Below are 21597 nucleotides of genomic sequence, written 5' to 3' on the forward strand. Positions count from 1 at the left end.
GTTTTAGTCTTATAGAATTAGATAGCAGCTAGGTAAAGGACTGACTGCCAGGCTCTCCATGTGCAGCGTCTCCATTAAGATTTCTCAGCAAGCTATGAGGTTCCTTATTGTTTCAACTTTATAAATGAGGGAAGAAACTGAGGCTCACAGAGGCAAAAGTCCTTTGTCCCAAATTTCAGAGCTGGTGAGTGGTAGAGCTGGGATTTGAAACCCTGTTGATCTGACTCCAAAGCTTGACCATATCTCCCAGGTGATTCCTTTCTCTGGTGATATTTTTTTCTGTGTGTGCTTCCCTATTTCCTAGATTGGCTACTAGTTGCAAAAAAAGAAAAAAATAATAGCGGGGGGGATGAGAAGAGTTACTTTTCAAAACACATGACAGAAGTGTAATGGAGACAAAAATGTGACTTCCAGTGGTCTTTCTGGATTAATGCTTTTATAAAAGGTCTGTATTGATTAATTTTGTCTGTATTGCTTAAACAGAACCCTGTTTAAGGGTTCACCTTTGTAAACTCACCTTTTCTCACCTTTGTTAACTGTACATTTTCTGTTTTTGTTAAACTAGTAACAGTAACAATGACAGCGAACGTTTATCAAAGATTTTCTGTGTATTGGGTCTGATGCTATTTGCTTTACATGGGCCATCTCATTTATACTCCCCCAAAGCAAGTCCATTGGGAATTGAAGCTCAGAGAGAGAATGACTTACCCAGGGTTGGAAGTTAATCACTGCTGAATCTGAGACCTCCTGACCCAGTTTTGTTTGATGACAGTGTTTTGTGTACCTTTCCAGAATTTATTAAACACCCAACCCAGCTTTTTAATTTACAAGATCCCCCCAAAATCATGGAATTAGGATTTTTCCCCCCTTTTTTGGCAGGGGGGCATGCTGTGCAGTTAGTGGGATCTTAGTTCCCTGACCAGGGATTGAACTTGGGCCCTTGTCATTGAAAGTGCAGAGTCCTAACCACTGAACTGCCAGGGAATTCCCTCAGAAATAGGATTTCTGTTTTCTCCGTGAAAGTTAAAGTTGCTCAGTTGTGTCCGACTCTTTGTGACCCCATGGACTATCCAGTCCGTGGAATTCTCCAGGCCAGAATACTGGAGTGGATAGCCTTTCCCCTTCTCCAGGGGATCTTCCCAACCCAGGGATGGAACCCAGGTCTCCCACATTGCAGGCAGATTCTTTACCAGCTGAGCCACAAGGGAAGCCCAAGAATACTGGAGTGGGTAGCCTATCCCTTCTCCAGCAGATCTTCCCGACCCAGGAATCCAACTTGGGTCTCCTGCATTGCAGGCAGATTCTTTACCAACTGAGCTATCAGGGAAGCCTGTTTTCTCAGAGACAGGCATTTATAAAATACAGATTTAGATTTTCCAGGGAGATCATTAGTTCTCAAAGCAGTTTATCTCACCAAACAGACTATAGAATATTGATAAGAATCTGCATTTTAATTTTAGACCTACCACTGTTGGGTGAACTTGCCACATATCCATCTTCTGCTCTGTAGATGGAGTAATCCTGCCTGCCCTCTTACTTCCGCCGTTGCATCGATAAGCTGACTGTCTAATGTATGAGAGGCTGCAGTTTCCTAGTAATGATGCTTGGTGGATAGAATGGAAACTGCTTTTTCTGTTGCCGTCTGCCTTCTTCCTGTCATCTGGTGGGAGCACACCATCTGTCCTGAACAGTAGGCTTGGCCTTCCCTGTTCTTACTCTGAACACAGTGAAAAAAGCTCCTCTGTCTGTTGCTTTCCTGACTCTTTGGCATATTTCCACCACCTTGTTTCCATTTAAGTTGATCATGGTCTCCTTCCATTTCTTGTACAAAGGATTTCAGAATCTGAGTTCCATAATGTCCTTAGCTCTCTTTCTTTTCTATTTCTTTTTCATTAGGATTATTTGCACTGATCAAGTGTGGGTTCCTGGTTCATACCTCTTCACTTCTTGTGTCATCTTTTTTTTAAAAAGTTACCTCATTTCTGAGCTTTCCACATATGTGTATTGAGGCATTATACTAGGCAGTATGGAATAAAGAGAAATTATTCCCTTCAGCTAGTAGGGCCCTCAAGAAGTTTAAGGCCAGTGAAGTATTTGGCTTTGGCTGTAGCATTGCTGGCCAAGGATTGTTAATTGTGTCCTGTCATCCTTATATCTTTGCTAATATTTCATATTTAATGAGTGACTTACTCTGTTAGGCACAAGTCTAAACCCTAACCCTAATCCTATACCCTATTTAATCCTCACAATACAATGAAGTGTATACTTTTATTATTACCATTTTATACGTGAGGAAACAGAGGCACAGCAATTGAGTACGTTGCCCGAAGTTGCGTAACTGATAAGTAATGGATTTGGGATTTGAATCCAGATAGTCTGGCTTCTGAGCTTGACAAGGTGTGGCTTTGATTCCCCATTCTGTGTTCTGTACCTAGGATATAGAGTCAAGTTCCTGAAATTAATTATATTATGGGGTGACATTTACTCTGTACAGAGTTCATGTACAAATCCCTGGGAAACAACAATTAATTTTGTGTGTAGGAATTTTAGAAGAGTTCCAAAAGATGACTGATGCCAAATCATTTATACAGTGCTAGATGCTGGAGAAGAGTGATGATTAGGCTAGACATAGACCCTGATCTTCAGGAATTGACCTTCCAGTGGAGGTAGATAGACCATAAATAAACAGATCGATTCCATGAAGACTAGGTGATGATAAATGAAGAGGAATAAGTATTGGTAAGTGGACAGAGAGTGACGCGGTATGTCTATGATGGGAGCTTTTCAATGTAGAGAATGTTCAGGGAACATCTGTCTGACAAGGAAGCATTTGAGCATAAATCTGAAGAGAGTGAGGGATATCCAGGGGAAGAGGGTTCCAGGTGGAGGCAGCCAAGGCACAGCATACTGGGCATGTTCAGGCAGTCGGTGGAGAATAAAGAGTAAGGGGGCCAGAGGTAGAAGATGAGCCCACAGCTGTCAGCAGGGCTGGATAGGCCCGAGGAGGGGTTTTGGACTTGATTGTAAGTGTAATAGGAAGTCATCGAAAGATTTTAAACAGTAAAGTGACATTATCTGATTTCAGTTATTAAAAGTGGCTGTGGTTATTGTGTGTAATATGCCTGTAAAAGTAGGCAGGCACGGGGAGAAATAGGGAGAGCCCTAGGAGTCTTTTGCAGCAGTCGAATTTAAGGTGATAGTTGCTTGAACTAAAAAGCATTGGTGGAGATGATGAGAAGGGATCCGAGTCTGGGTATTTTTCAAAGGTATAGCCAATAGATTTGCTGATGATGTTTTGAGAGACAGAGGAGAATCAAGGAAGACTCCAAGAACTTTTGGTCAAAGTATTGATAGAATATTTGCTGAAATGGGGAAAACCAGCTGTTTGATTTTAGACATTTAAAATATGGGATTCCTTTTTCATCACCAAATGGAGATGTTGAGCAGATGGTTGAATAAAAGTCAGGCATCTAGATGTGAGCCCTGGGTTAGAGGTAGAAATTTGAGAGTTGGCAGTGAGTATGGGGGATTAAAATTTTTTTTATTTTTTAGAACAGTTTTAGGTTCATAGCAAAACTGAGCAGAAAGTATAGAGAGTCCCTGTCTCTTGCCCTTACACCTACAGTCTTCCCCATTGTCAACATCCTGCACCAGGGTACTATATTTGTTAAAGTTAAAAAAATTTTTTCATTACATGGATTTGCTTTATGTTTCTTTTTCCCCTAAATTTTATTTATTTATTTAGGCTAAAATGGGGTCTTTGTTGCCGAGCTGGCTTTTTCTAGTTGCAGTGCTCAGGCTTCTCTTGTGGAGAAGCTTGTTGGGGTGGCTTCTCTTGTGGAGCAGGCTCTAGGGCGCAGGCTTCAGTAATTGCAGCTCAGGGGCTCAGTAGTTGTGGCTCCCGGCTTCTAGAGCACAGTCTCAGTAGTTGTGGTGCACGGGCTCACTTGCTCCTCAACATGTGGAATCTTCCCAGACCAGAGTTCCAACCTGTGTCCCCTCCATCGGCAGACGGATTCTTAGCCACTAGACTACCAGGGATGCCCCTTAACTGTGTATTCTGATGAACGTTTATTCATGTATATACCTGTGTAACCACCCAGATTAAGATAGAGACATTCTGGGCTTCTTAGAAGACCTTTTTTTCCCATATCCAGTCACAGAGTCCCCTCACTCCTAGAGGAACTACTTTCTGTGGCTGTGCATTTAAAGTGAGACCCATCAGCATGTGTGTATTCTCTAACATTCAGCTGCCTGGGTGCAGGAGTGGAAAATGTGGAGAATCTGATGGACCTACATGCCTGTGTGCTAACTCTCTTCAGTCGTGTCCAACTCTTTGCGACCACGGGGACTACTAGCCCACCAGGCTCCTCTGTCCATGGGATTTTCCAGGCAAGAATACCGGAGTGGGTTGTCCTACAGTTGGGGTTTATCCAGGCAGGTGTGATGTAGGACAAGAGGGGCCAGGAAGTTAAGGGTATTTGCAAGGAAGTGAGATTAAAGGATAAGATTTCCAGAATGTGAGTGAAGTATGAGAGCAGCCAGAAGGCACAATGTGAGCAGAAGTATTGAGTGTTCACAGAACGTGGTATGTTCTCAGAGTCTGGAGAGGGATAGATCAGGAGTGGTGGGAGTTTGGGCAAGATTTTAATCAGGAGAGAGACATGGTCCAGTCCCTTATAGGAGCAGAAAAGTGGTGGTGTTTATTCACCCACAAAACATTTATTGAGTGTCTCTATATCTGGCCCTTTGCCAGGACTGATAGAAGAGTGTAGGAGTTACTTAGGCATACTGGAGAAGCTGGCTTAGAACAGAAAACTAAGATCATGGCATCCGGTCCCGTCATTTTATAGCAAATAGGTGGGGAAAAATGGAAATAGTGACAGACTTTATTTTCTTGGGCTTCAAAAACAAGCAGACAGTCACTGCAGCCATGAAATTAAAAGACATGTGCTCCTTGGAAGGAAAGCTATGACATACCTAGACAGCATATTAAAAAGCAGAGACATGACTTTGCCAACAAAGATCCATCTAGTCAAAATTATAGTTTCTCCATTAGTCATGTATGGATGTGAGAGTTGGACCATAAAGAAGGCTGAGTGCCGAAGATTGATGCTTTCGAACTGTGGTGCTGAGATGTCTCTTGAGAGTCCCTTGAACAGCAAGGAGATCAAACCAGTCAATCCTAAAGGAAACCAACCCTGAATAATCATTCATTGAAAGGACTGATGCTGAAGGTGAAGCTCCAATACTTTGGCTACCTGATGGAAAGAGCTGACTCATTGGAAAAGACCCCAGTCCTGGGTCAAATTGAGGGCAGGAGAAGGAGGCGACAGAGGATGAGATGGTTGGATGGCATCATCAACAAATGGATATGAATTTGAGCAAACTCCGGGAGATGGTGAAGGACAGGGAAGCCTGGTATGCTGTGGTCTAGGGGTCGCAGAGTCAGACACAACTGAAAAACAGCAATAAGAGCTGACTGTTCAATTGTGGGAAAGGATCAGCATAGAGAGGAGAGATGAATTCAAGACATTTTCAGAGTTAGATGTGTCAGATGTTGAAGAATGAAAGTGGTGAAGGGATAGAGAAAGAGAGAAGACATCCAAAATAGTACAGTTTTTCTGTAGTTTAATAGTCAGCTCTTTGTTTTACCCTGAATATGATTTCCATCCCCGTCTCCTCTCCACAAAGGGTGGAGATGGCTTAGAATGTTACTTTTGTGCATAAGAATCATTTGCTTCTGGTTTGTGCCCTGAGCCAGGAATAGAGTGGCATACTCTGATTCTTGAAGTAAATGATTATTGTATGTTTGCAGAAAGGCTGTTTATACGAGGAAGAATCTGGAAGCAGCCTGCCCAACCCCTGGGGCAAAGTTCAGGCAAATTATCAGCTACCACCAGGTAGGCCATTAGGTAGGTAACACAAAAGACACCTCTGTGGACCTATGTTAGTACAAGGATATTTGTATGTGAAGTCAAATTAAGAGCAGAAGTCTCTTCACTGGGTTTAGTGAGGTGATTTGGACAGTGATCTCTGTTACACCTCTACCTAGTCACTCTCTTTGAGCTTCCATTCCCACACATGTAAGACAGGTGCAGTGATCCTAACAATTCCATAAGTCCTCATGGGATGGTGGTAAAAATCCTGTGAGATACATGTAGAGGCTGTATATAGCCCCTAGAGGAAACTGCTCACATTGATTATGAATAGCCATGTGAGGAAATGCTGACTAGTAGTGGGAGTAGGAAATCAGAGGGAAATTGTTATCCCTTTTGGTTCCTCTTTTCCCTCTGCAGCAGTTCTTCAGTTTGTATTTTTGGTGTGTATGTGGGGGGACCAGACAGATTTCTGCCAGGCGCTGTCTAGCTCTAATTTAAGCATGTGCACAGTGTGCAGCTTAGTTTTACTCAGAAGCAGCCAAGACTCTCAGCATTAAGCCTTCCTGGGACTTGAGGTCATATACTGTGTACAAAAGCCAGGGTTGTATTTCTGTGTTAGACCTGGGCTGTTCTCTGCCTTTCTGGTTGTGCAGCTAGAGTTAGTCCCTCTCATTTGGTATGGGTTTCACTTTGCAACTGTCCTCTCCTCTCCTTTCCTTGGAGCCCCAGGGTAGGTTGAGTTTTCTGGTGGTTTAGAGCAGTGTGGCTCAAATGCAAAAAACATGAGGACTGGTGCCTCCAACCTATATACTATCTATGGATCTCACTTTTAGTAGCATTGGGGCAAAATACTTCTATGTTAGTTATTTATTGACAAATCTTCTCAAAATTTAGTGGCCTAAAACAACACTACCATTATTCTTTCAGTGTGTGGATCAAGAATTCAGGAGCAGCCTCTGGGTGAGATCTTATGTTTGTCCTAAGTTGGTGCTGATTGCTTGTGGGAGACTTGTGGCTATGTGTGAACCTCTCCATAGGGCATCTAAAATGTTCTCATGATGTGGCACCTGGCTTCTCCCAGAAAGGGGAACCTAAGAAGTGGCAGTGCTGTGTGTGTGTTAAAATGATACACATAAAATTTATCATTTTAAACCATTTTAAAATGTCTAGTACATTAAGTTGGAGAAGGAAATGGCAACCCACTCCAGTATTCTTGCCTGGAGAATCCCAGGGACGGAGGAGCCTGGTGGGCTGCCGTCTGTGGGGTCGCACAGTCGGACACGACTGAAGCGACTTAGCAGCAGCAGCACATTAAGTACATTCATGTTGTTGTGCAACCATCACCACCATCCATCTCCACAATTACTTATTTATTTAAAATGTAAATACATTTATTTAAGTGTAATCATGTACAATTTTTTATATGTTACAGGAGTACAATATAGTGACTCACAATTTGTAAAGGTTATGGTCCATTTATAGTTATTATAAAATATTGGCTATATTCTCTATGTTATCAGAACTTTTTCATCTTCCCAAATGGAAACTCTATACAGATTAAAAAGTAACTCTTCATCCTCTTCCTTCACCAGCCCCTAGAAACCACCATCCAACTCTGTTTTTATGAGTGTGACTACTCTAGATCTTGCAGTTTGTCCTCTTGTGATTGCCTGGCATGCTGCAGTCCATGGGCTTATAACAAGTTGGACATGACTGGGGAACTGAACAACAACAGTGTTGTCAAGGTTCACCTGTGTTTTAGGATATATATCAGCATTAAGACTGAGTGATAGTCCACTGTGTGGACATACCACATCTTGTTTATCCATTCTTCTGTTGATGCTTCCATTTTTTGACTATTAAGGGGAACGCTGCTATGAACGTCAGTACAGATATCTGTTTGAGTCTCTGCTTTCAATTCTTCAGGGTATATTTACCCAGAAGTAGAATTGCCGCAGTTTTAGGACCCAGACTTGAAGTTCTACACCATTACTGCTGCCATATGCTATTTGTTAGAAATGAGGCCACATTCAATGGGAGGATAATTAGGCTCCACCTTTTGAGGGAAGGAATGTAAAATTTGCAGACATATTTTAAAACCACTATATCTACCTTTTGAGAGGGATCATACAATGCCAGGTTAATTGCAAACACACACACTAAAATTCCTTAGTAGTACTTGATTATATGGGAGTCATCTGGATCAGTACATCTCAACCTTTTTCATGTTACTGCTCGTTTGTGGCATCTCAGCTGGGAAGCTCTAATAAAAATGGTACAGATTTGTGGAAAAGCACAATAAAACATTCCTCAAGGAGACCTCGTGGACCACCAGCACTGTGTTCATGAACACCCGGGGGTCCATGGATTGCTATCAGGCAACAATCATTTCAGGCCCGGCTGCCCATCTGTACAATAGGGGTGGAATCCATGGGGTTCCTGCATAGTTCTCTACACAGGGTTGCTGTTTCTTTTCTCACCTTCAGTTTCTGTACATCCTTACCTTCTTTTGTGCTTCTCTTCTGTACCTGTGCTGATTTACTTATTTTACACCTTCTCCCAGGAAGACTTTCAGCCTTACTGCCTTCTTGATCACCTGGAAAATGCTGATTCATCTTTCAGAATTGAGTCATGTGTCTCATTTTCACTAGTTGTTTTGACCCCTTCTTCCTTGCCCTCCTTCCTCTCCCCCCTAGAACTAGCCTTTTGCTCTTCAGTACCTTATTCTACTTTAAACAATCTTCCTTAGTTGCACCTGTGATACTTAATTACAATTATTTGTCTATATAGAAATACACATTTATTCCTCCTGAGGATACTGTAGTGAATGAGAGATAGATGTCTTTAGGGGTGTCTGTAATCTCCTAGAAAGCAGGCCGTGAACGTAAGCAAGTCGGCAGAGAAACAAATGAAGTAATTGCAGATTGGGGTGAATGTTATTTATGAAGGAAGAAAGAGGAAACTGACACAGATTGGAAAGAGATGGGGGCTACTCGAGATATATATATTCAGAGACTCTGAGGCTGCAGGGCGTAAGGCTGTTGCCTGGGAAGAGTAGACAGGGGAAGTGATTCAGGTGAAGTGAACAGACCTGGTGTGGGAGGTATGTGTATGTCTGAGGAAATCAAAGGCGCAGTGTGCCTTGTAACATTGTCTTTCTTCCTCTGTAAGCTGTTGTGATCACAGGTTTTTATAGATTTGGCTCTGTATTTCCAAACCCTGGCACACTTCCTGGCCCAGAGTGGGTACTCAGAAAATGTCAGAGGAATTGATGAATTTCTCTTTCTCTAATTTTTGTCCCTCTCCTTGTCTCTTTACATTTGATTGGCTACACTGGCCTTCTGTGGCTTCTTGTTTTAGTGACCAGTTTTACCATTTGCTTAAGGTCACCATAGTAACCTAAGTTACTGTGAAGTTTAGGTTATATGACTTTTCCAAGTTTAATTTAATTTTATTTATTTTGACTGTGCCACACAGCTTGGTGGATCTTAGTTTCCTGACCAGGGATTGAACCCGGGCCCTGGCAGTGAAAGCACCTAATCCTAACCACTAGACCACTAGGGTGTTCCCCCAAATTGAGTTTTAGACAGATGAGTTTTTAATAATTTTTGGCCTTCAGAAAAAAGCTTTTTGGTAATTGAGTCATAATGACCACAGCACCTGTGCGTATATCTCCTCCAATTTGACAGTTTCTGTACTGGGATATGTTTATCTCTTTGATATCTACAGCATGGATATTCTTGGTTTGTTTTGGTAATTCATTGTGGTCTGTGTATATATTCCTGTTGCTGTTTTGTGACTCTGCTGCTGCTGCTGCTGCTGCTAAGTCGCTTCAGTCATGTCCGACTCTGTATGACCCCATAGACGGCAGCCCACCAGGCTCCCCCGTCCCTGGGATTCTCCAGGCAAGAACACTGGAGTGGGTTGCCATTTTCTTCTCCATTGCATGAAAGTGAAAAGTGAAATTGAAGTCGCTCAGTCGTGTCCGACCCTCAGCGACCCCATGGACTGCATCCTTCCAGGCTCCTCTGTCCATGGGATTTTCCAGGCAAGAGTACTGGAGTAGGGTGCCATTGCCTTCTCCGTTTGTGACTCTAGGTATTCATAATCAAACCTTTTTTTATAAGTACATTTGATGAACATTTATTGAATGCCTAAAATATAACACTCTGGAAGAAATTTATACACTTAGCAAACAGCTCTCTTCATCTTTTAAGGTTCACCCCAAGTGCTAAGTCTTCTTCTCTAAAGTCTCTTTCCCGACCCCTCCAATACCTGATGAAAAAGTTTACAGTGGACTCCTATAGAGTGGACTCTGTTGCTGCTTCTGGGGAAGGTGAACAGAGGAAGCAGATTAAGCTAAATGAAGAGATTAGAAGGTGAGTGGTAGGAAATGTACTTTGGAAAGAGAAGGGTCTGTTTAGGTGTGTTAGAGGGAGATAGGGGAGAGTGGGCAGAAACTCAGACTGTCTAGCCCAGGCTTTCCCCAGAGAGACAGTGCCTCTCTTCCATCTAGCTCTGGTTATTGGAGCATAGGCAGGCCAGGTAATTCTAGAGTTATCCTCCTTTGCTTGTTTCTCTCCACAAATCAAGAGTGTTTTTGGTCTCGGTAGTTGGGCAGAGGAGTGGGGGATTCCAAGGAGCCCACCAAACTTCTCTTTGGGCCCTTGCCATCCTGGAAGCCCTGGTGTTTGGTTATTTGTTTTGTGTCTTCAGGACCTATTAGATTGTCTAGAATCCAAATGAAGGCATGTTTGAATAATGGACCCTATAGGGCATAGTTTCTGCCCTATAAACTGCTTAGCAATCTAGTGCTTGTATTGGTCATGTAAAAATACTGTTTGTAGCTTTAGGTTGAAATGTTTTTATTGACTCTTCAGCTCTTTTCTTCAAAGGAAAACTGCTGATTTTGAACATCTGAATTGTATCTGATGATCAAACTCTTATTTGCCTAAACAGGCAAAATAAACTCAAGAAAACTTGACCAGCTTAGTAACATAAAAATAATGGAAAAGGTAGATTAATAACTATCTTATGAAAACACACCAGAGTAGGCAGTTTCACAGAAAATGAAATAAGGCTTTCTAGTCCATTCTATGGGGTTAGTGTAGCCTGAATGAAACTGGGCAGGAATGGCATAATACGAGAAAACTTGGGCAAATTCTGCTTATAAAAGAGACACGAAACTAGTCAATAAAATGCTAAAAAGACCAAAGAGATATTTATTAAATGAACGATTCACACAATCAAATATGACTTTTTTTTTTAAGCAGGGTAATGATAACTTAAACTTAGGAAATGTATTATTTCATTATCTCCATAGAATAAAAGCAGAGACCTATATAATCACTTAGACAAAGGCTGAAAATTCTCAAAATTTATTAATTCTTGATGAACCCTCTGTAAGTTAGACATAGAGAAAAACTTCATGAACTTGGTTAAAGGCATTAATAAGAAATCTTTAATGATGAAACACTGGAGACATTTTCATTAAAGAGAAGGATGTCAACTATCTGCTAGTTTTCAACATCATCTTAGAAACACCAGTCAATGTCATAAATGAGAAAAATAAATGGCAGGTATCAGAATTGAAAGTGAGACAGTATAATCATAATTTGAATATGATAATGGTAGTCTGCCTGGGAAATGCAAAGGATTTTAATTGATAATCAATTGGATAGAGATTGAATAGAATCAAAAAGTCAGAACAGTGACAGGGTATACAGTGAGAATTATTGCATCCACTTCTTTTTCTACCCTATACTCATTCAACTCCCAAAGGCAACCAGTTTTATTAATTTCTGTCCATCCTACCAGTATTTCTTTATTTAATACAAGCCAAGCAAGTATATATTCTTATTTTCCTCTTTGAAACAACAAAAGGTAATTTTATAGTTTGCCTTCTAAAACTTGGAAATCTTTCTTTGTCAATTCATAGTTTGTTTTCATTTTTTTTAACAGCTGCATAATATTCTGTTTTGTGGATGTCCCAGAGTGAAAGTGTTAATCAGTCAGTCATGTCTGACTCTTTGTGACCGCATGGACTGTAGCCAGCCAGGCTCCTCTGTCCCTGGAATTCTCCAGGCAAGAATATTGGAGTGGGTTGCCATTCCCTTCTCCAGCAGCATATAAATTCAACAGCCATGAAGCTATTGTTTGCCCATTAAATATTTTTTAAAACTTTTAATTTAAAAGTATTTATTTTTGCTTACACAGGTAATTAAATTCTTGTAAAAATTAAAACTATAAGCAAAAGTCTCTTGGCTATTCCCAATCCCTCTCTCCTCCCCAGAGCTAATTTTTTTTCAGTTTAGTGTTCAATGTCTCCTCCTTTCTGGCTATTATTTCCATTAGGAATATGACTCCCAGCTGCAATGTTAGTCTGGAAATTAGAGTTTCATCATGGCTGTTAGTTACATGTTGGAAATTTTCTCTCCCCTTTTCTGTCTATACAGATTCCATTCACATTGCCTCTTTTGTTAACCTTGCCTCAGCTTTCCAGCTTCCTTTGTGGTTGTTTCAATTTTTAGATTGAATGAAATAAAATTATGATTTTTGTCAGTAAGAAACACTTGATTATCAGCTGTTTCATGTACCTAGTAGTTTAAAAAAAAATTATTGAAGTATAGTTGATTTACAATGTTGTGTTAGTATATAGCAAAGTGATTCAGTTATATATATACATAATTCATTCTTTTTTTAAGAGTCCTTTCTTATATAGGTTATCACGGAATATTGCATAGAGTTCTCTGTGGTATACAGTAGGGCCTTGTTGGTTCTAGTAGTTTTTTTTTTTTTAATTTTTAAAAAATTTTACATACTTTTTAAAGGTTACTACTTTCCATTTGCAGTTATTGTAATATAAAATAGCGATTATGTTTCCCGTGTTGCACACTGTATCCTTGTGCCTGTCTTACAGCCGGTGGTTTGTGCCGCCCACCTGCCCATCCCTGCATTGCCCTTCCCATAATCACTAGTTTGTTCTGTCTGTGAGTCTGCCCTTTTTTTGGTATATTCATTACTTTGTTGCTTTTTTTAGATTCTACATGTAAGTAATATCATACATTGTTTGTCTTTGTCTGTCTGACCTATTTCACTTAGCATTAATGCTCTCTAAGGGTATCCATGTTGTTGCAAATGGCAACATTTTATTCTTTTTTTTTATGGCTGAGTAGTTTTTCATTATACATATATACTCACAAACACACATATTCTTTACCCATTCATCTGTTTTTTAAAAATAAATATTTCTTTCTTTCTTCTTTTTTTGGCTGCACCTCTCGATTTATAGGATCTTAGTTCCCTGATCAGGGATTGAACCCAGGGCCATAGGAGTGAAAGCTCTGAATCATAACCACTGGACTCCCAGGGAACTCCCTCCATCCATCTGTTGATAGACACTTAGGTTGCGTCCATATCTTGCAATTTTAAATAATGCTGCTATGCACATTGGGGTGCATGTATCTTTTTGAATTAGTGTTTTCGTTTTTTTTTTTTTTTTTTTCCAGATATATGCCCAGGAGTGGAATTGCTGGGTCATGTGGTAGTTCCATTTTTAGTATTTGAGAAACCTCTGTACTGTCTTCTACAGTGGCTGCGCCAATTTACATTCTCACCAGCAGTGTACTTCCTTTTCTCCACACCCTTGCCAGCATTTGTTATTTGTGTTCTTTTGGATGATGGTCATTCTGGTGTGAAGTAATAGCTTCTTGTGGGGTGGTTTGCATTTCCCTGATGGTTAGCAATGTTGAGCATTGTTTCATGTGCCTGTCGGCCATCTACATTTCCATCTTGGGAAAATGTCTATCCATCTGGTAGTTTTAAAACTTACTTGGTGTCTGGTTCTTCTTAAAGACAGAAACCAGAACCATATCCATTTTATAATGTTCTGAGACCTGAAATTGGCCAGATCAAAGTCACTTAATAAGATTTGTTGACAGATGAATCTGAGCTGTCCCCAAGGCAGCTATATAATTGTGATCCACCAGGTCTCAACCGGATTGATCCCTAAGATAACTGCCTCTCTCTTCTCTGGATTGCAGTTGGGTTTCCCCATTCACTATGAGTGACTTACATCCTTGTCACACTTTGGAGAAGTAGAACCACCTTCTCCTTAGGAAGACTTATTGACCCCTGGGTTATTCTTGATCCACCTGGAGAGATTTGTGTAGTCTGTAGACAGTGAGCTGCCTATGCCCTGTGAAGTTTTTTGATCAAGGGAGTAGCTTTTGTTTAGCCAAGGGCCCTGAGGTCTTTCATAATCTGTGTACAGTGGAGTTGCTATCCTAGGGTTTTGCAGTTAATTCTATGGATCCAAACTTACCAGACTTTCAGAAAGCACTGACCAAGTGCAAATTCAAAAGAATTTGAAGTTGTCCTGAAGTGCCAGCTTCTTATTTTGCCAAATAAGAACATTTAAAACAAATATCTAATTATATTTTTTATATTTAATGCATGCTCATGGTGCAACATTCAAAACAAAAGGATATACACTGAATAAAATAAGTTTCATACTTCCTCTCCAGTTCCTTAACTATCTAGTTCCCCTCCTAAGAGGCAAATCGGGTTGCTTGATCATCCTTCCAGAGATAGCCCTGTAAAATACAGGTACGAATGTATTGGCTGTCTTCTCTCTCCCAAATGAATGGTAGTGCATTCAGTACTGTTTTGCATCTTGAGTTGTTTTTTTCCCCCCACTTTTCTTAGAGATTTTTAAAAATCAGTACACAGAGAACTTTCTTTGTACGACTGCGTAATATTAGTAAGGATTAAAAACAGTTATCATCTTTTAAATTTGAAAAGTATGTTTAAGCACCAAAAAGTTAGAAAGAATTTGATCTTAGTATAAAGGAAAATTCTATAAATTAAATAAATTTGGTTCTATGAAAAATTAATTCTGTGTGTTGGTCCAAAGACCTGTTTGCTAACTATTGCTCAAGATAGTAAACCGGTAAAGAAAGGCCTTTGAATAGGACTGAGTTCTGGAGGCTTACTAATCTGTGGTAGGCTCGCTGACTGAGAGATCAAGAGGAATACAGCTGACATATGCATATCCTTCTTCCCATTTTACAGGGAGGGATAGACTTTGGGAAGCTTTTTTCTCTCCTACCAGTGCACTACTCAGTTCACCAGCTCCTACGGTCGGCTAGTCTGTTGTCAAGATAGCGTGTATTTATGGCAGCTGCGTATCAGCTGGATTGGAGTAGGGAGACTAGTTTCAGTGCTGTTTATTCCTTTTATTAATATTTCTTGAGCAATTAATGTATGCATAATACAATTAGGAATTTTTAAAAGCATACCCTGTTAGTCCTGTGTGAGAAATACCCACATAAAGTGACTGGGGCCTGAAGCTGGAGAGTGACTGACCTTGGGGTGGGTAGCTGGAGTCAGCGAGCCTTGGGATTGAAGAATTGATGGGACACCCAACCTTTGGGAAGAATAGGGAGAATGGAATTCATTTCCTGGATGTTCACTGAATGCCCAGTATCTGCATCCTATTGTGTTTTGGTTTACTCCAAGTAAACTGCCTTAGCGGATACTAGTGTAGGGTTGAAGAGGACACAATGGAAGCAGGCCTGTTAGTTTGGGTAGCACATACTTGTTAGGACAGTAGGGTATTGAGTGTTATATATAAGAAAGGAAGGTAATGGGGCAAGTCCAAGTTGTAGGGAGAAAATGCAAATTGGTAGAATCTAAACTTTCTCAGTGTAGAATAGCATTCTGGTCAATACAGATGTGTTTAAGAGAACAACTGCATATTTGTTTTCCTTTATTTTTAATCATTTACTTATTTTTGGAATGAGCAATACATTTATATGGTTGAAAAATGAAAAAGTATTAAAAGGTGTATTGCCAAAGGGTCTCCCTCCCACTTTTGCCCCTCCCTGCCCCATACCCAGTACCCCTCTTGTATCAGTCAGGTTTATATGCTGGAAACAGAAACCATCCTGGGTACTTGAACCACAGAAGGATTTAACATAAGTAATTGGGTCCTTAGAAAATTGTTGGAGAACTTGGAGGAGTGGGACTCAAGGGGACTGGCCTTAGAGTTTAAATTTGAAGGACTCACCGCTGGAGTGTGAACTGGAGGTTGGGAAGTCAATACTGCTCCTGCCACCCCACCCCACCATTGCTACTTGACACTCAAGAAGTCAGTGACTAGACAGTAAATCCTTGCTGCTATAGACCAGCATGTCTGTATCACCTGGGAGCTTGTTTAAAGCTTTTAAGGCCTTACTTAGCTTCACCTACTGAATCAGAATCTGCATTTAACAAGATTCTCTGATGATTTGCATTGCATAAAAGTTTGAGCAGTCCTGCACTGAAGTACTGGCTCTTGTCATGACAGTTGCTTCCAAACCCACAGACCTCCATGACCTTGATTGCCAGTTTCAAGTGAGTCAAGCAAATATACTTGTTGGTTTACCTAGCTCTCAGTCTAGAAGAAGAGTGATTGGAGATTTTACAAGTAACCAGTGTTAGTTTCTTGTGTATTCTTCCAGATGTTTTAGGCATATTTAAGCATGTTTGAATACGTATATTCTTTTTTGTCTTGTTAAAAAAATAAGCAGTAGTTTACTTACCATCCACAGTGTTCTGCACCTCACTGTTTTCATTTAATGGTTCATCTTGGGAGAGCTTTCCATATCATGACATAGAGCCATCTTCTTTTTTTAACAACTGCATGATATTCCAATGCATAGATTACAAAATTCTTAAAATTGAGACTAACACAGTCTGGGCTGGCCAATCATTCTAATTTTTTGACACCTGTAAAATACAATCTAGTTGTTAATTGTTTGCTTCCTGCCTCTCTTGTGCTCAGGTTTGTGTATATGTCGTCTTGTTTGACTCACACTGCAACACAGTGTATCCTTCCTCCGCTTTACATGAAAGAACTCAGGCTCTGAAAGGCTAATTTAATCACAGTTTAAGGAATATCCAGGATAGTATTTGAATCCCAAGTCTGTTAGCCTCCATGATTTTCAATTTGGCACAGTGACAGAGAACTGCTAAATGATAGGCTTTATTTAGTACTTTGAGATCTACTTCTTTGGTAAGAGGTTTGGAAAAATATCATTTTGATTATTTTAGGTGGATACTAAGGGCATTTCAATTTTTTTTTTCTTTCCTGACTCAGGTATCCAGCTCACATAGAAGATATTGATTACGAAGAAGGAAAAGTACTCATCCATTTCAAGCGTTGGAACCATCGTTATGATGAGTGGTTCTGCTGGGACAGTCCTTATTTACGTCCTTTAGAGAAAATACAGCTGAGGAAAGAGGGCTTGCATGAAGAGGAAGGATCATCTGTGAGTAACAAATCCGGGCGGTTCAGTGATGAGCAGGCTCAGCCATTGGGCTGAGTCTTTGATATTTAGTGTGAAAGTCTGTAGGAGCTGAGGACCGTCCTTATTTAGGCTTGGAGTGCAACCTTGAGATCTCCACGGCCTCTTGGGGTTGTTGAAGAATCTCAGTTGTCATCTGTGTGTATGACATGATTGACGTGACAACTCATAAACTAATTTGGTTGAGACTGCACTGATGATAAATGGAGACTTGATCTCTCTCTTTTATACCACTGTATCCCTTTAGATTGCTTTTTAAGCTCATCTGCTGTTTGATCATTAAGCAGTCATTCCATGTGGAGCATTATGCTAGCTTTTTTTTTTTTAAATAAGCCCTTGAAAATCTTGGAACTGACTGGACTGGATTCCTGTTTTTTAAATTTCATCACTATGTCTGGTACTTTTATGACTTCAAAATGAAGGACAAAGTATTTGTTTTCAGTTTTTTAAACAGGAATTGAGACATCTGTAGAAATCCTGCTGCCTTTGGAGCTGACTCAGCCCTGGATTCTGTTTTCCACTTTAACCGTGACCAGGGAACTTGAACTCTTGCTAGCCTTTCCCCCTCCTCCCCACTCCCAGTTTAAGATTGTTCACTGTTGCCCAGTTTGGCTGCTGGGTATTCATTCTACAAAATGTATCAATGCAAACTGTGTACTGGGAAAGCAGTATGAAATATTAATGGTGAAGGAGTGCCTCCTTTGTCCAAAGACCATCTAGAAGGATAGATGGCATTAGGTGGCATGAATGCTGTTTGCCTCGAGATGAAACAGCCTCTCTCCTTCCAAGCTGTGTACTTGTGTACCCTGGTGGTCCTGGGCTGTTAGATGCACTTTCAGGGACAAGATAGAATTATCATCAGTGCTGTGCCTTGCCTGTCCAGAATTCCTTAAATGGGAAAACGCTGTGTCTAGCCCTTTTGTTTTGACTCCTAGTGTTGAACAGCAGAAACATCTTCATCCCAGTAACCATCTCCCCTTCCTGCCCTTGTCAATTTCAGCCTGTCTTATGAATTTGGTTACCATGTATATCCTATGAAATTGGGTTGGTAACAGGATCTTTTTTGTTTTTTAATATTTTTTAGGAATTTCAAATAAATGAGCAGGTCCTTGCTTGCTGGTCTGATTGTCGTTTTTACCCAGCCAAAGTCACTGCTGTTAACAAGGATGGTAAGGCATTTGAGTTGTAATTGTTTTTACTCTTGACTTAGGGGTGAGTTTATAATATTTGAATTTGATGGTGTATTTTTAGTATGTATTTATTGCCTTGGAATCCTCTCTAAGTTAATTACTATGTCAGGAGTTAGGAAGAAATTATAAATGGAGAGAAAGCTAGGTTAAGGAGGGGGAGATTGGTTCTCTGCCTTCTAAATTTTAGTCATTGTTTTCTGAAACAGTCATGATTCATCTGTCCCTCTGCTGGAAGTTTGCAGTTTCTTGCTGTCTAGGAGTTCCTAATACAATTGAAGAAATAAGTCCCTAATATACCTCTTAGTTATTTGTTAACAGTCTACAAGTGAAGCAGGCAACAAACATTTCTTCCAAAACGTATTTTGTGGATGCCAGGTGATTGAGAGTGGTGTATGATACCAGAGTTGCTAGTTGAAGTTGGGGTACTGGGGTTTAGAGCTCTGAGTTAGGATACCTTTGCCAGAGTTCAGAACATGTGAGAAATCAAGACGAGGAACACAACCCAAAGAGGCTCGTCTTGTGAATACAGAGGCAAGGGAAGAGGAGGGTTATGAACACGGTATGTGTGGTCAGCATCCTGACACATAGAACAGACTCGGCAGGGCTCAAGTGATACCTTTTTAAAGCATTTTCTACTGAGATGTTTGTGGTATGTCCATAATCTCTGCAGTGAATTAGTACCCTCTTAGTACCACTGTTAGGGCTGAAAGGCTAGATTGACTTCATTCAATGAAGTTATTCAAGTATTTATTTAGCACTCTGCTAAATGCTGGACCTTGGGGTAAACAAGAAACTTCATCTCAGAATGGGTTGAAATGGTCAAAAATGAACTGTACATTTGCATATAGCAGGACTTTTAGTTCCTCTATTGCTGTATTCACCAGTCCTGGCAGTTATTAGACTGGGTGGGGGAAGTGGCAGATGTATCCCTGAAAACAAAGTCCTCTTACCACAGGCCTCCAGAGCAAGGCTGTATCTTCTAAGTTCTTTAAGCAGTTACTCATCCTCTCATTTGTGGTTAAGTTTTTTTGGATAGTCCCTTGTTTTCCCCAAGTTACATTGTATAAGCCTGTGTTTAAAATAAAGTCTCACAGTACTTTTCATATGTGTTACTTTAATAAATGGATATTATTCAAGTAACATGTTATTAAACTGCTTCAGATCCTTTTTGTAAAAGGCATAGTTTATTATATCAATCACTCAGTAAATAGATTATAAATCCATATGTTTATAGATCCATTTGTATTAAAATGGTGAATGATCTCATTTATATGGGAAAAATAAAGTAAAAAAAAGCTACAAGGATATATTGTGCAGCATAGGTAATATAGCCAATATTTTTTATAATAACTTAAAATGGAGTATAACCTATAGAAATTGTCAATCACTAAAATTGTACACCTGAAACCAATATAATATTGTTAAGCAACTGTACCTCAATAAAAAAAGTCACAGTAAAAGAAAAAGTTTATTTTTTAGAATCTTATTTTTTAGATTAGTAATTTTTTTCTACTCTTACTGGATTTAAATTATATGATATGAAACACAGGTGTTTGTTAGTGTACATAGATGTCTTTCTGAAAGTCTGTTAGGTTGATTTATTCTGATCAAGTTGGATGTTCCCCCTAGGGGAGGTGTGCCCTTTTGAGGAAATGGCTGCTCCTTAGATCAAATGAAGATTGTGGATAGAAACACGGGTAACTGTTGATAAAGCAGGTAGCAGAAAGGAAGCAACGTGTCTCTTTTGTTTCAGTAGTGTCCCAGAGTCACATGGAGGATAGAAGTGAGAAGAGGGTTTAGATGAAAAGAATGGGAAAGGAAGGGCACATTGAGGAAGGAGGGATTTGGGGAGTCCTGGGAGCTGTCTTGTAGAGAGGTAGGGTGTGAGGGTCTAGGTGGAAGCATTAAAGGCTTAGGAACCTACTGTTTGTGTTTAATATCTGTAGAGCCCAGGCCTTAGCATCATGGATTAAAAAAGAATAAAGAACTTGTTCAAGGCAGAATGAAGTAGGTGTTGAGATAGAGCAACCGGGGGAGGTATAACAGGTGCAGAATGGTGCAGATAAATCATAAGGGGAGGTGTGAGGAGGGATCCCTATCTGCATTTGTTGGGTTTTTTTGTGTCAGTTGGGTCTGAAATCTTTTTCTTTAAAACATTTTGGCTGCATCACGCGGCATGTAGGATGGGATCTTACCTTCCCCAGTCCTAACCACTAGACTGCCAGAGAAGTCCTTTTAAAGTTAATTTGCTTTGCAAGTTGTTTTAAAAAATCTTTTAAGTTTATTTTCCTGCATGAGCTAAAATGATAAGAGGGAGAGTCTTGAGGTAATGGTTGCTCCCACAATGGTCGGTTGCCACCCTAATATATTTGTTCAATAAGCTTCAGATTCTGTTCAGTAAATTTTAGTTAATTGGAGGACATTGAAAATGAGTGGATATTTTGGGGAGAACCTGTTTTTCCCAGAATTTTTTGGTCTGAAGTCCTGCATTATGCCACCATCCTCTCTAGTTCTTGAGATTAATTGAAAGAGGGAGGAGAGTAGGGAGGGACGGGGAAGAGGAAATCCTGAAAGTGAATGCACCCAGCTGTGTGGTATTATTGCTGCACTCAGGACTGAGAAGGAAATCCTCTGGGATTTCCTTTGCGGGAGCTCAGGTCTGTGCCTGATTTTGATGAAATAATGACTCTTAGGTGCTGCCTTTGGGTTAGATTTAATCCAGGGGAACTGGCAGAGTTTCTACATCATGATTTATTCTACTATTCAGCTGCATGATTGAGAAGGACGATACTGGACTCTAATTTCACTCTTTCCCTGGTGTTTGCTGTCCTGCCTCAGTTCTGTCTGTAGCAGGGGCCACCACAGCTTAATGGTGGCAGAACCTCTGCAGACGAGGTGCTCCCTTTATTTCCTGTAAAGTTATTCTGTCTTTCTGGTGCTGCTGGGAGGAGGCTGGGAATACAGTGAAGTCACTCCCTGTAGACTCGGGAAGGCTTGGTCTGATCTTTCTGCCACTCATAACCTCCTTGGTGGTTTTGCCGAGGCCAAGCATTGACTGGGCAGTCTGGTGGGCAGGGGCTGTAGCCAGAGTGGAGAGCCCTGGCTGCTGGCATTGGGTGTCCCACATGACTGACTCACAGCTAGCGAGCAACTTTTAGAGTTTCTTAAGGGAGTCAT

The 21597-nt window shown here is 40.5% G+C and overlaps 1 protein-coding gene across 3 annotated transcripts in view; it reads left to right on the top strand.

The window, feature by feature from the left end:
• PHF20 (PHD finger protein 20) overlaps positions 1-21597 on the top strand; it is a 127781-nt gene that overhangs the window by 25449 nt on the left and 80735 nt on the right. For 2 of the 3 annotated variants that reach the window (XM_070801583.1, XM_070801584.1), the window contains exons 3-5: positions 6810-6842; positions 17023-17194; positions 18315-18399. In XM_070801583.1, the coding sequence (XP_070657684.1) occupies positions 6810-6842; positions 17023-17194; positions 18315-18399 (290 nt within the window). The remainder of the gene's footprint in view (positions 1-6809; positions 6843-17022; positions 17195-18314; positions 18400-21597) is intronic. The other variant, XM_019972344.2, reaches the window with a different exon arrangement.

Source organism: Bos indicus, chromosome 13, assembly GCF_029378745.1.
Source record: "Bos indicus isolate NIAB-ARS_2022 breed Sahiwal x Tharparkar chromosome 13, NIAB-ARS_B.indTharparkar_mat_pri_1.0, whole genome shotgun sequence".
Classification (NCBI taxonomy): Eukaryota; Metazoa; Chordata; class Mammalia; order Artiodactyla; family Bovidae; genus Bos; species Bos indicus.